This window comes from Spea bombifrons, chromosome 5, assembly GCF_027358695.1.
Source record: "Spea bombifrons isolate aSpeBom1 chromosome 5, aSpeBom1.2.pri, whole genome shotgun sequence".
NCBI classification, from domain to species: domain Eukaryota; kingdom Metazoa; phylum Chordata; class Amphibia; order Anura; family Pelobatidae; genus Spea; species Spea bombifrons.
Window position 1 is genome coordinate 36562036 of NC_071091.1, and position 15235 is coordinate 36577270.

The following is a 15235-nucleotide window of genomic DNA, read 5'->3' on the forward strand; positions in this document are numbered from 1 at the left end:
TATATATATATATATATGTTGCTTGTGAGCTCTAAAAATTATTCCAGAGGCCCATTAACATATTCATGGAAGAAGGGACTGCAATTCTGTTAAGTTTACACAGTAATACTGAAGGACATACTCTGGGTTTTAATTATGAAAAGACGCAATAAACGGTTGACTCATCCACACTCTCCTTAAAAGAAATTATCTAAAGTGTGTGTCTATATTTCACAATAACAGAAGCAAGAGAACATGTTCACATGATCAAATAAAAAAACAGATTTTTTTTTTGATTTTTATTTTTTATTGTATGTCATTTTAGTTGCTACTCTTACACAGCTAATAACGTCTAAACACACGTGAGATTATTTCTTGTCTGCTTCATAGAGCTTCAGGTACGCCACCCGGTTCCTATTTTTTCGGAACTCTTTGTCTGTAGGAAGCTCCGATCTCAGTGACCTCTTCTTTAGACTTGGCACAGCTGACCAATCTGGGGATCCAAATCTTCCCGGCCACTGCACCCTCCTGCCGATCTCGATGTTGCTGCTATAGGTCCCAGGGGCTGGGTTAGAAGAATAATCCAGCTTTCGATCTGGAAACCGCTTCGTACCGCTATTGAAAGGTGCGTAGGATGGCACAGATTTGCGTGTTTGGGTCCAAAATTTTTGATATTCTGATGGGCCCGGAGTCTGCACCTGTTTAATTGGTGGGAAGCGGGTTGCCGTGCTGGCTCCCATCGTAGGATATCTTTTTGAGCTGGTGGATTTATGGGGGATATCATCATCATCATCATCCTTAAAATAGCACCCTGGTCCAAGATGTGGGTTTCCTCTTATGGGGGGTAGAGTTATACCCATGCGGTCTGGGGCACAATGAGCTGGGAACAATTTCCTTGGTTGTGAGCTGCCGAAGCATACTTTTCTGCGAGCGCCTGCCTTCCTCTCCATGCTGCTGGCAAGTGTTTTCACACTCTGCTCTTCTAGATATGTGAGCGACTCTTATGACACATCAGTGCATTGTTGTGCAATACAACATAGAACTTTCACACAACACTGAGGAAAACTGCAAGGCCAATTCAAAGAAATACATTCGGTATGCTTCAGGATTCCCCCTGAGTTGGGGTAAGTTACATTCCCTCAAATAAAAGGAATGTGACTCACGCGATACTCATAACATGAAAAGATTTCATTCAAATAAATGACTCAAATATATATTTTTTTTAAATCACACAAACATCACAAACATGGTTCCCATTAGGAAGCTATGACACCCATTACTGGTCTTATGTCTTATTAACAGCAGGGAAGACTGCATATTGAAACTCTTATAAGGTGTGCGTTAATGCTTTCATGTTATTAGTTTTCTGGGTTTTTTTTAGCATAATATTAAGCATTTCAGTAAATCTATGTTAACTATATAAGACTGACATGTTGTCTGGGTATTTAAAGTCATAAAAAAAGTTAGGAAGACCGTGGTAGGGGACAGACAGTCTTATAAAAGTAACAAAACACTACTTTTAATTGAATTGAAGCAGAAATAAAAAGTGTGCGTGAGACTTCTTTGGGAGCTTTCTGAACACAGAAAAGTTGGGGAAAGTGAATTCTGTACCGGAAACAGCTATTAAAAGAAAAGATATAGTGGCTAAATGTGTGTTACAATTTATTTAAATACAAACAAGTGTAACTGTTTTTCTTTTTTACTTATAACAAAACACCAGCTCAGACCACATAAATAAAAAGCATGGCGGTAGCAGCTTTCCCACACGGGTGCTCTAACGAGAAGGATCATCCACTCCAACACTGAAATCAATCAAATAAAGGAACACCGGCACTCCATGAAGATAGTAGTATAAAAAAGTATTTTATTCGGATGCTCGACCCCATATGTATAAAAAATACAGCGTGTCCAAAACGATGCAAGAAAAGTAACAAAACAAACAAACAAAAAAATATACCAGCCACAGAAAAAGATACCGCATGACGAGTTTTGTGCCTCAAGTGTTTTGTCAAAAGCTAATACCACAAGACAAAAGCAATATAGCTAATGTAGCCATGTTACTCAAACACTTAGTGAAAATAAATAAAGAATACCTAATAGTAATAGCAAATAATAAATAAATCACCCAATATGAAATACATTTATTTATTTTTTTTACTTAAATGTGTATGTAGCTTCATTATAAATATATTTCCATCTTCGTATGGGTTAGGATTTTTTTCTTTGTTTATTCTTCTGTCATCTTCAGCATTTGGGGAACTTTTTTTTTTAAAAAAAAAACATATGTGGGCCTAATTAAGATTTCCCCTTTTACAGGTTTGATGTAGACCAATTCAACTCCTTTTCCCCAGAAACAGGGCTTTAATTTGAAACTATAGAAACATGCAAATATAATAACTGTGTGATAGTATGTAAAAAAACGATTAAAAAAACAATGTTCTAAGAATTTCTTCTACACATTAGGTGCCACTGATGACCAATGACCCAATTTATGTTCTGCAAAATCCCCTGATTACAGACATAATTTTCATATTCTAGAGGGCCACATCCAGCCTTTACATAGTACCCTTTTAGTGTCATTTTTTTAATACTTGCTGCCTAAGGGGCAATGGGATGTAAGGGCTTTTACATTTTTTATTATTTTCTTGTACTGCCAGATCACACCTTATGTAACGGTGAACTGCCGCTCAAGCACAAGGCCATTACAAACGATCAGTCAACAGGCAGCTAGTCACGCATGTTGCTCTCTTTGCTCTCCGGAGTAGTCACAGCATGTCCTGGGGTGGGTTTTCAGTATAGTTTAATGCCTCGCTATTGAGACATTTCAGCAACACCGTTTAAGCTTAGAAGGCTCCTAGGCTCTTTTAAAATCTGGGAAGATCGAGTAGGGGAGTATTTTTTATGAGGGCAGAAATGTATTGAGGAGCAGTGTTATGGAGGGCCTTATATGTAAATCAGAGTTGATTGTTGGTCCTCAGGGGTAGCATTTAATTTCTGAGCAAGGAGTGCTTGATCTGCCCACTACATATCCAGGTTCCACACACTCTCTGCTATCAAATACTTTGAAGGATAATTTGAGTGTCCCTATATACTATATAGAAACAATGTACAGTTACATTCCAATGGCTTTATTTTTAGGGTTTTTGGAAGAACATACGCTAAAGTGCTTTAATACACATTTTTTCTGTAATATGGGTGTACACTAAGAGTACACTAGCTGTAAAATGTTCGAGTCATGCCCACTGGAATTATATGTTTGTAAGTGTGACATAGTTGAAATCATATTTTAGGGACCTGTTACCGCTTAGAATCACACAATTATTTCAATGGTGATCTTAACAGCGGGCTATAAGTGCCTGATAAACATCTTGTACGGATCTGTAAAGAATCAAATTATCCTACGGTGGTGCACAAGCAGGAAATAGAATGATTATTAACATGATAGCTTGTATAACCTCCCTGAACAACACTGCTGGAAATGAACATTCATCAAGCATGAGGTTTTATTATAAGAATAAAGTACAAATGTATATTTAAATAAGTTAATACACTCTCTTAACTAAGATATAGTGTTAACAACATGAGGTACCACCTTCATACACATGGCTAGAGATAATCAAGTCATACCTTGCCATCTTCTGAACAGATCCCAACATGTTCTCCGCTTTCATCCAGGCTAATCTGATTAATTTTCACAGAGCTCTGAAAATAAAATAAACTGGCATAAATGAACATGCACAAAACATTGGCTTTATTATTGTTTTAAATTAAGACAAAATCTATTATAAGAACACAAACAGCGCCCTACAAACTGCAGAAGTTGGTAGGCAGATTCTGGGGTGATTTGCTCCAGGGAGAAGTTAAAAGTTTATTTAGACTTTCAGACCGAGTTTACTAAAAGGACACCACTATGATCACTGTTTATCTATAAACACAGCCCTAAGTGTTGTAAAATGTGTATCAGATCAGTCACTGTCTAACACTGTACATTCGTGATGGCGGTTTCCTTGCTAGATTGCTTTTGTTTATAACGTCTCTTGCTTGTTGCTAGAAAGCTTATTTATATTTTTACTTACTGCTTTGGTGGAAACCATATCGCCTTATTCTATTGCAAAACACCTGAGAAATTTTCTTAAAAAAGCAGTAATTATTATTTTTTAATATTCTGCAAACCACCAAGATTCTGCAGGGTTGTGCAATAAGGAGAGCAATTTTCTTACCACTTTTATCAGTATTATCCAAAATCAAAGTTCCGGATCATAGATTCTAAACAGCATATACATGGGCAATAAATATATAAATAATAAAAGAACCACCATCATTAAATTTGCAAATGTCTATTAAATCCAGCCCTTTATGCTGGTCAATAATTTTGTTATTTTGGTAACTTTAACCAATAAGAAGTATCAAATAAATGAAGCACAGTAATTGTACTTGACAGGGGCTTACGGAGGAAGGTCATCCATGACCAAGGACCTTTTTGAAAGCTTTCAATTATCTTTTAAGGCTTTTTTGCCCCTGTGACTATATTTGAAACAAGAGCCCTTTTATTTTTTGCTGTGGTGCAGTGTAGAGACTGGACTCACTGAAAGACAAATGATAACAATTTCATTACATTTTTTTATATATAGTATATATGTATGAGCCATGGGATACTGTGACATTTTAAGGACAGCTGGTATTTTAAGTTAAAGGGGAAGCGATGGCCATTTTCCCCCCACAGAATCCCAGTAGAGGTTTCATTTGGAAATGCTGCTAATTCAGTTACCCAGAGACTGACTTCAGAGAACCAAGTCCTCTTCACTCCAACACATCTCAGCCATCTAAAGCTCTTTATTACACAAGAAGGCTTCATCTTTATTTCTATACTTACAATATCAAACTTCTGTGTCATGTTCCCTTGGATGTCAAGCAAATACACCTTTCCATTATGAGTTCCCATGGCAAGAAACTGCAATTAGAAATAACACAAACAGGTATTATTGGAAAGGTGCTTAGTTCTAGAACTATCACCAATGTGCCCTGAAACAGAACAGATAGGCTGCGGCCAATATATATTAACATAAAGCTCAGAAGACAATACATGGCATGTCACATTTAGTAAGTACTGCTAGATGGCAACTAGCTGAAAATGCAGCGTGAATGCAGTGTCCCGGAAACAAATCAGTCTGAAGGAATACTCACCAAGAGCAATTAAGGTCTGTAAAAGTTGAACAGATGGTAGCCATGGTTTTCTATCCACCAGAGACTTTGATTGAAGACAGACGTTTGGAATTGTGCCCTTCGGTTTTCTGTTAATAATCTATCATGCCGAAATACAGTCCTTAAGGACTGGGGGGGGGGTTTGTACCCCTCATGACCAAGTCTGTTTTAACATTTGTGCGGTGCTTGTGTTTAGCTACTTTTTTCTCTCAATTATTGTTTTTTTTTTATTAGGAAAAAGGGCTTTCTTTATTTTGATCATATAAATTTACTATAAGAACGATAATAAAAACATTAAAAAATGTTTTTAACCCCTTAACAAAGCCCGTACATGTATGGGCTGAAAATGCATTGTTTTCAATGGGTTTAGGGACCACCCATTGTCCTTAAGCGGTTAAATATTTTAAAAAAAAAATAAAAAATCTTTTACTCAACTAAAAAAGCTAATGAAAAAGAAACTACTAAAATAGTATTTGCCCTGAGTTTAGAAAAACCCAATGTCTTAGGGTTTGTTTTTTTTTGTTTTTTACAAGTTATAGGTACAACTAGCATTTTGCTATTTCAAAACAATTTGTTTCAAATCTGTGCCCGCTTCCAATTTGTGACTTGTTTGAAGCCGGCCAATACAATTTACAAACCATATATTGTGAACACTAGACAGTAGACAACCCAGGCTATGTGAAATGCTGGTATTTTAACACTTTTCATGCACTAATTCTACCACCAGCCTTTGCCAAAGTATGTGGTATTAATTGTTTGTGGGGTCTTTTTTTCCTTCATACATTGTAGATTGTTGAGAAATGAATTTAGAGCTCCTGGCATACGTCACTTGAAAACAGCATGCCAATATCTGCTCGGCAACATCTCCTGAGTAAAGTGATGCCACTCTTACATAGGTTTTTTTTGTCTAAAATATATATTTTTTTTAAATTGACATCTGGTCAGCCTGCAACCATGTCCTAGTTGGGAACCTTTCAAGGCCTCCACTTTAGTTTACACTATGAAATTATACATTTTTGAAAACTCTTATCCATACCAGGATTTTTGGGAAGACACATAGGCAACTTTAGGACTTGCTCATAAAAATAAACATTTTCATTTTGTGGACTTTTTTCCCCCTCACATTTTGTCAGAACCATTAAGTTCTCATGATTGTGGCATTGCCGGATAATTATTTTTACATTTTACTACATATGTTTATTTTTTTTTATTTTAGATCTGTTTTACTAATCACACAGTAACTAGTAAGCTGGGTTCCACTGACTTGCATTGTTGAATGGGACAGTATTGTTACACCTGACCAGTATACCAACTGGGTCTTTTATCTTTTATGACATCACATTCTAAATACAGGCATTAATATGTAGTTGGTCCCTACTTTGGCAGCTATAACAGCTTCCACCCTTCTGGAAAGGCTTCCCACAAGTATTAAGAGTGTTTCTGTGGGATTATTTGCCCAATCATCTAGCAGAGAATTTGTAAGGTCGGGCACTGATGTTGGAGGAGAAGGCCTGGCTGACAGGCTCTGTTCCAGTTCAATAGGGATGAGATCAGGGCAGGCCAGTTAAGTTCTTCCACACCAAAAACTCATTCTTCAACTATGTCGTTATGGACCTTACTCTGAGCACTGGGGCGTGGATTTATTGTTTAACAAAAAAAAATGACAACATTTGAGATGAAATGTGCCATAAACCCTTGAACGTGACGAGGTTAAAAATGCAGAAAGAATAAAAGTTAAATGACATTGTCTAAACGTTATTTTAAAAATCCACATATTTGATGGGTTTGCATAGTGCTACTAGTGAGAAATCATTTGTATATGGTAATTTTGGTATGGTAAGAAAAAAACAATGTAAGATTTTTTAACATTAGTTGTGCATACTAGGTTTTAAAAGTTAAAAGGAAAATACTTTTTGCACAAACACCCATAGTGGCAATTAATAGACTGTGCTAAATATACCAGATGCTTCTCTGTCAAACCTAAACATGATTTTTTTTTTAAGGTAGGAACATCCCTTTTTAGAGAAAAACAGTTTCCTTCAAAATAAAAAGCTTTTCTATCAGTCAACAAAAAGAGTACAAATGAAAGTTGTGGAGGTTGACTTCAAGGTGAATAAGTGTGCTGGAACACAGCCAACATGACAAAAAATGATAATAAAAAAGCTAGACAAGAAAAGACAAATTAATTTTAAAGTAAAAACGACAAAGAAAGAGGAAAGTAGATAGGATAAACGTGAACGTTTTGAACTATTTTTTTTTTGGTGAGTAGAGATTTAGAGTTTCCTTCTACTTCTGTGAAAGGCATTTTATCTCCCTTATACTCTTATCCAATAAAATATAACAGCAAGTGGCCCAGTACTGTAACATTCTTTCTCGTCTATTAAACAATATCCATCAAACTTTTCCAAGACACTCTTGGTAAAGTTCTGATGTTTGCCAGTGTAGTTGTATTACTGCATTCTCTCTCTCTTGCCTAATATTGTGTAAACGCCCCTTTTTGGCACCAAAACAGCCCTGACCCGTCGGGCATGGACTTCACTAGAGCTCTGAAAGTGTGCTGTGGTATCTGACACAAGGTAGGGTTGCAAGGTAGGGTCTCAATGGATGCATCCTGGTGCCATGTGTTCCACAGGTAAGCAACGCCCATGTACCCGCTATTCACATGATACAAAAGAAAATGTGATTCATCAGACCAGGCCACCTTCTTCCATTGCTCCATGATCCAGTTCTTATACTCACCTGCCCAGTGTAGGTGCTTTTGGCAGCGGACAGGGGTAAGTATGGGCACTCTGACTGGTCTGTAGCTATCCAGCCCCATACTCAACAAACTGCAATGCACTGTGTGTTCAGAACCGGCATTAATTTTTTCAGCAATTTGAGCTATAGTTGGATTTGACCACAGAGGCCAGCCTTCGGCCCCCATGTGCATCAATGAGCCTTGGCCGTCCATAACCCTGTTGCCGGTTCCCCACTTTTCCTTCGCTGGACGATTTTTGACCACTGTAGACCAGTAACCCCACAAGAGCTGCAGTTTTGGAGATGCTCCGACATCACAATTTGACCCTTGTCAAAGTCGCTCAGATCTTTACACACACACACACACATATATATATATATCTGAAATATCATAATTGCAAAAGGGTTTTTTAATGATCAACTAGCAATTAAAACTTGTATTAGCAAACACAATGGGCTATTGGAACACAGGAGTGATGGTTGCTTATAAAGAAAGGGCCTTCCACAAGATTTTGGAGCGTGTGTATTGGAATTAGAGCCCAAAGAGGAATTTGGAAGGTCAGGCATTGACGTTGGAGAAGAAGGCCTGGCTCGCAATTGGCGCTTCAGTTTATTCCAAATCTGTTCAAAGGAGTTAAGATCAGGGCTCTGTGCAAACCACGTGTTCCTCAACACTAAACTTGACTAATGATGTCCTGACCTTGCTTTGTGCACAGAGGCACAGTCATGCTGAATCAGGAAAAGGCCTTCCTTAAAACTGATGTCATAAAGATGGAAAAATACAATTGTATTTGTATGCTGTGGCATTAACATTATCCTTCACTGGAACTAAAGGACTTTTAGCCAACCCTGAAACACTCCCAGACCATTCTCCCTTCTGCATCAAACTTTACACTAGGCAGCATGCATTCTGGTAGGTAGCATTCTCCTGGCATCCACCAAACCCAGATCCGTGAGTGAAGTGTGAGTAATCACTCAAGGGACGATGTTTCCACAGCTTCAGTGACCAGTGGTGATTCGCTTTACATTACTCCAACCGACACTTGGTGCTGCTCTTGATCTTCAGCTTGCGTGCGGCTACTCAGCCAGAGAAACCCATTTCATGGGATGCCACAGGGTTTGTGTAGATGCTGGTTCCAGAGGTAATTTTGAGCTCTGTATTGAGCGATGCTACAGGACAGGCAAGTTTAATGTGCTACACACTTCAGCATCCGACTCTGCACGTGGCTGAGCTCTTGTTAATCGTAGATGCTTCCAGTTCCCAATAACAGCACTAACATTGGACCGGGGCAGATCTAACAGGGCAAATATTTCTCAAACTGATTAGTGGCAAAGATGAGATCCTTTCTAAACCCATTCTACTGCCAGCTTTATTTTATACAACTCAATGATTAGGAGGGGTGGCCACATACATTTTGTGATCTAATGTAGAAAGTTTCTTATAATTTGCATGATAATTATTCCCCATTGGGTTTTGTTATCTAAAATGGGATCTGGCTGGAGAACAGCAGTTGAAATCAAAACTCATTTGAAGTGCCTCTCCTCTACTGCTAAATTGCTAGTTGTCAATTGGTTCAGGCAACTTGTTAATGGTGGGGTGTGGAGAGGGAGGATCAATTCGCAATAAGAAACTAGCTAATGCTGCTTTGTACTGAAATAGATTTTAGCTTTCCTGAGAACTTTTTAAACGATCTACAAAATAATTATAGATACCAAATAACCAAATTCACAAGCGAAAGGCAGGTTTGATACACTACCTTAATTATGCTGATGTCTGTGGAGGCATATGTTCATTTAAAGCTAGTAAGCCTTTGCATTACACGAGGTATCAATCACCAAGCAATAGCAAGACCAGCAACGGAGTGGGATGTGTCCTCTGTATATTACAAGCCATGAACACTACTTTAAACAATGCCTATCATGTGAAACACTGTAAGAAACAATGCATTACAATATTTCACACTGTACTATAGACATATTTTTCCAGCATTACACAAACATTTTGGGGGGTTTCTTCACAGGGGGAGATAACACATCTCTGGGTTGCACTTCTTTAGAGGAACAGCTGTTGAATATAGCCTTGGACCAACAAGACACAATCCAGACTGTGTGTATATAGATAAATGCTATTAAATTAAATGTGTGAAGTATATTGACAGATTAATGCTTAGTGCCTCCATTTTAAGTACACAATTTGCTCAACTTGAAAAATAGAGTACTTTAATATGCATTCTTCTATAGCATGAGTGTCTTTTGGTGAGTAACTTTTTCTGCTGGCTGGCAGATCATGGTGATATATCGACGCCTATTTCCACAATGCAGTACAAATGATGTTAAAATAAAACCAAAACCTGCTAGAATGATAAATCACTAATCTATCTCAGCCAAAAACTGGCGGTTTAGCTTTTATTAGTAAATACGGTAGAACACTGAAAGGTACCCATCTATCTGGATGAAGAAGGTTTGACACACATCAATTCAGCTAGCAGCAGAAAAATATATAATATTGTATAAAAGCCATGATTTTTTTTAACAAACCCTTACAAAAAGAGCCATACCTTCTCGTGCACAGTCATGCAACTTGCAGCATCTTCCTGCAAGATGTCACTCACTCCATTGGAGAGTCTTTCATACTTCAGCTTTGGTTCCTCTTCACTGTCATCCTCCTGAGTAGAATAAACAGATTAGCCTCTAAATATTAAGTAATGGTGACATCAATATAGAGCCCCAGGTCCCCTAGAACATAATCTACTATAGAGGCTGATGTTAGAATTTTGATGGGCGGTAATACAAATTAAGCAATATCATTTTAGTTCCAGTAGAATAGAGTATATTAACTTATAGCAGTATTTACTAACTATATAGTACCATAGCGATGTTTCTTAACAATTACGGCCAGAAGCCGAGGCATATATGCTCAAAGCATTAGATAAAGTCTGGGCAATGTGCCTCCATCAACATTAACTCTTCATTGAAAGTGTGCTATTAGGGTACATGAGCTGTGCATGTATTTATATAGTGAATAAACAAGGTTTTCAAGGTGAAGATACATTGTGCATAGGTGAATTGCTTTCTTCTAAAGAGAAAATCTTGGGTAAATCCACGTTGAAACCGTTACTTTTCACAAAACCCACAATTTTAAGGTAACTCCACTAAACCACATTATGTAAAAGGTATCACAGGTATACCATAGGAGCAAACATCTCAACTTCCTTCACAACCTGTAAGATTTATTCCCATTAAGTTATAGCACCCCTATTGCTAAATTGGGGATTGATTTGATTAGTTAGGTTTTAAGTGTTCTGTGAGGAGACGGTAGATAACATTAGGACAGTAAATCATATCCCTCAAGGCAAAAGAGAAGGAGGCTTTTCAAGTCAAAGGCAAGTTCACATGTGGACCTACTCGCTCTCTTGTGTCTAGAGGTATACCAACTGGACCCTACTGAGAAGGCCCATGGAAGCCGAAACATACGTCTGGGGTTGTTTGTTCCCTCATGCCGGGTAAATTTGACTCACATTTCAGTTATGGACTGGATTTAATTGTCGGACTGATATGTTGCCAAAGCTTGAGAAGCTCCAAAGAGGGGACAGACTATGAAGCAGCTGTGTATTCTTGGTGAGCATCTCAAAACTTGTTTTGCATGAGATCTGCATTACGGTTGAATTAAGCAACCTCACAGAATAACAATGTGGTATTGATTGTTGAACCGCAGGTCCCAGTGTTGTGAATGTAGAAGAGCAGAGTTATTTAGTTGAAATTAATTTAAACAATGTATTGTTATAGCAGCATTGCCTCCCTAAAACTTATTCAGTCTTACAAAGAAACCGGTATGATCATGTATTCTGTAATGGCGAAGAAGGTGACAGAAATAATCAAAAACTCTGTTCAGATAATCCCATTCTGTGTTTGCAAATATGTATAGAGCCTTATTACCTTGGTAATAATTTACCTACCACTGATGGAAATCAAGAAGGATGTTTTCTAATTAGAACCTATAGTGAATGGTTCATATTAACATGAGCTCAAGCTCTCTTCATGCTGATGTCTTTATGCAGACTGTCATGTTATTCACAGTTAAAAGGCAATGAACAACTTTTTTCTTCTTTGTGTCAATGTCCAGGAGTGCTGCCTCGAGGGCAATATATAAAGGTTCATGGTTATATTCTAACTAGAGATCACTGTTAGGGCTGCAACATCTAATTGATAAAACCGATAATGAAAATCGTTGCCAATAAATATCATTAGTTGAATCGATTTTATCGATAAGATGAGGGTTTTTTCCAGAGCAAATGTGCTGAAAAACACCCCTTGTTTTATAAACCGACCTATCGCTTACAGCAGTTGCTACCTCCCAGTCCCTCCCTGCAGTCACAAGTGATTGGCCTGCCTCTTTCTGATTCCCAGTCCCTCCCTGCAGTCACACTGATTTACTTTTAAAACACTGCCTGCAACTAGTCTCCAAATAAGGTAGTAAATTGTTGACGGCTGTAAAAATGTTGCAAATAGCAGCCAACATGCACTTTAAGGATTTTTCTCAAACAACGAGCAATAAGTCTTCCTACCCAGGTGGGTAAATGTTGTGCAATAGCATGTAGCGGTGGTCCAATCACAGTAAGAAAGACTGCAACACCAATTCACAATTTATAAGAAATAAAATTTTATTTTTATTGGGTTTAAAAGCATTAACAGCTAACCCAGCCATCGTTACACAGATTTGCATCATTTAAAGTCCCATGGGAAAATATACTATTCTCCTTGAGAATAAAATGAATACAGTAATGCAAGTTATTCCTTCCTCGCTTCCTTTATCTACCTGGAGGCTGCCAGTTATGCGATATCTGAAGTTTTATATATTCCCATACCTAGACTATACTTCATACAACAGGAAATTCTAATTTTGCCCCATAGGACCTGGAACTACCAGGCCATAATGTTTCGCTTTTCAATGTAGCCCCACTCACTCATCAACGTGCGCTGCTTGAAACTGCCCTCCCTTTTACTACATCCCTTGCACTCCCCTCCTCTTTCCTGAGGGAGGGGACAGTCTACTGGCTATTAATACACCAATGTCACAACACTCATTGAGAAATATTGCCTTCTTTCTGTGCTCTCAAGCTCACCTCAGATTCCTCAGTGGAGTCTTCGGGTGACATTTCCGCCTGCAGAAGAAAAAAAAAAAGACAGGGATAAATGTACCATTCAAGTCGTAATGACATCCCTATTGTGATATTGTGGGTGACTTTCCCTGCACCACACTAAGCTGATTTATACTAAAGTTTCTGCTTCCGGCTCAAGAGGGTAAATCTTTATTCAGCGTTTTGGACACGTTTCACCACTTTGTATCATTTCATTATCAGTGTGTAGCAGGGAGAAATAAATAGATACAGACAAAGCCAGTCTTTGTGTATTTTGGTCTGGTCATGTGAGGTACGATTCACTATGCCCAGGAATTACATGACTAATCAATCAGGACCCCAAATACCACTTAATCAGCCCTCTGTACAGCGACCCGACAGAAACTACATTGCGCAGAGGTGCGAAGATACGTTTTTAAAGCAGTGGCATCTATGCACTTCCCTTAAAGAACACTGTTTATACAACGACAGACAGAATTGTTTGGGGGGACTGCCAGGGGTTTCCAAAACAGACCGACACACACTATTATGTATGTAGGAAGGGATTTATGCAGCTGCCCTCCTCCTCTGTGGCCTAACAAAAACTATCAATGGCAGGAAAGCACTCATTAAAATCAAAAGTGCTTGTTATGCATGTCCACAGAGGTCAGAACCAAACTCCACCAACTGCACTCTCTGTCTTCTAACAGACATTAAGTGAGATAGGTAGTTATTTCACAGACTAAGTCAGATCAGCAGCGAAGTAGGGATGACAGCCTCTCACCGAGTACCCTAAACACGATACATAACAGTGTTTGCTATTGCAAGCCAATGGAGAAACAGATGCGTTGATTTGCAGTCTTAACCAATAAGACAAAATCTATATGGATTGAGGTATATAAACAGACCAATGTACGGTGCCCATTTTAAGTAAACAATGTGTTCTCCTTGAAGGCATGTTAATAAGAATTAAGTGAAGATCTGCTTGCTAAGACTATGTGTACATAATAAAACACTGACATTCTCAGAAACAAGCATCTAAAAGAGCAGGGCAGTTTACAAATCAATTGCTGAAGATCTTTAATTTTGGGTACCATAAAAGAAAGACAAACAACATAATTTGTGTATCATATAACACAAAAGCCACAAAGCGGGAACAAACCCTAAATAAGCCATACCTTCTCATGCACAGCCGTGCAACTTTGTGAAGCGCCTTCCTGTAACATCGCGCTCACAAAAAATGGAGAAGCTTTCACACTTCAGATTGGGCTGCTCTTTGCAGTCATCTTTCTGGACAGAATAAACAAATTAGACACTCAATACTGAGTTACTTTTCAGAATTAAAGGACCAAATAACATTACTATTTATTCTACATTTTAAATGTTGAAAATAATCAAATACTTGAAAATGGCATTACTTATTTAAATGCTGAGCACCTTAAAAGAAATTGTGTGTGTGTGTATATATATATATATATATATATATATATATATATATATATATATATATATATATATATATATATATACACACACACACACCACAAATAAAAGGTGCTTTTATCAAAAACAACATCCTGTTCGCCTGTTACCAAACCAAGTTCGCCAGCAGTTATGCTGCATTAAATGCCTATTGATTATGCCGATAGAAAGCCCCTTAACACAATATACTATAGAAGCAGGCGGCAATACAATCGGTCTCCAGCTTTTTTTTTTTGCTTTACCCTTTGTGAATGGTGTAAATAATAAATAACCCGGAAAGTCAGACGCACAGGTAAGATAGTATACCATTTATCCTATCCTTTACCTATTACTGAGGAGCGTCCTGCATCTACTGTGGTTCTTCCGACTTCCGGCAGCTGACGCTTTAGTTACATACGACACAGCTCCACGCATGCGCCGGATGCAGCCGGGAGAAAACCTTTCGTTAGTACAATTGCTGTGAGGCAGTGAACACGGGGAAGTCACGTGACTCTGGCTCTAGTCGCTTTGAATTTAAATGCTGTCTCCTGACAAATCAGCTGAGCGGGAGACCGAAGATTTGTATATAGATTTGTGATAACGGTCTTGGCCACAGTTTTATATAAAGTCTGATACCATCCGAATAACAAATAAACAAATAAATAAAAAGAAACACAGATCAGCAGAGTTTGCTTTTTAATTATTGTTATTGGAAATGTTTATTATTTGTTTTGCCCTAA

The 15235-nt window shown here is 38.0% G+C and overlaps 2 protein-coding genes across 3 annotated transcripts in view; both read right to left on the minus strand.

Moving 5' to 3' along the window:
* Window positions 1–14880, minus strand: part of VPS41 (VPS41 subunit of HOPS complex) — a 55677-nt gene extending 40797 nt beyond the window's left edge. Inside the window, exons 1-6 of one of the 2 annotated variants that reach the window (XM_053466357.1) lie at window positions 14842–14880; window positions 14213–14324; window positions 13041–13079; window positions 10476–10583; window positions 4853–4930; window positions 3607–3681 (exon numbers count right to left, since the gene is read on the minus strand). In XM_053466357.1, the coding sequence (XP_053322332.1) occupies window positions 3607–3681; window positions 4853–4930; window positions 10476–10583; window positions 13041–13079; window positions 14213–14260 (348 nt within the window). In that variant the 5' untranslated portion in view covers window positions 14261–14324; window positions 14842–14880. The remainder of the gene's footprint in view (window positions 1–3606; window positions 3682–4852; window positions 4931–10475; window positions 10584–13040; window positions 13080–14212; window positions 14325–14841) is intronic. The other variant, XM_053466358.1, reaches the window with a different exon arrangement.
* On the minus strand, window positions 248–973 carry LOC128496637 (protein pitchfork-like). The gene has a single exon (XM_053466359.1). It carries the CDS (start codon window positions 927–929, stop codon window positions 348–350), a length of 582 nt encoding a protein of 193 aa, XP_053322334.1. The 5' UTR covers window positions 930–973; the 3' UTR covers window positions 248–347.
* Window positions 14881–15235: the final 355 nt, after the last annotated feature.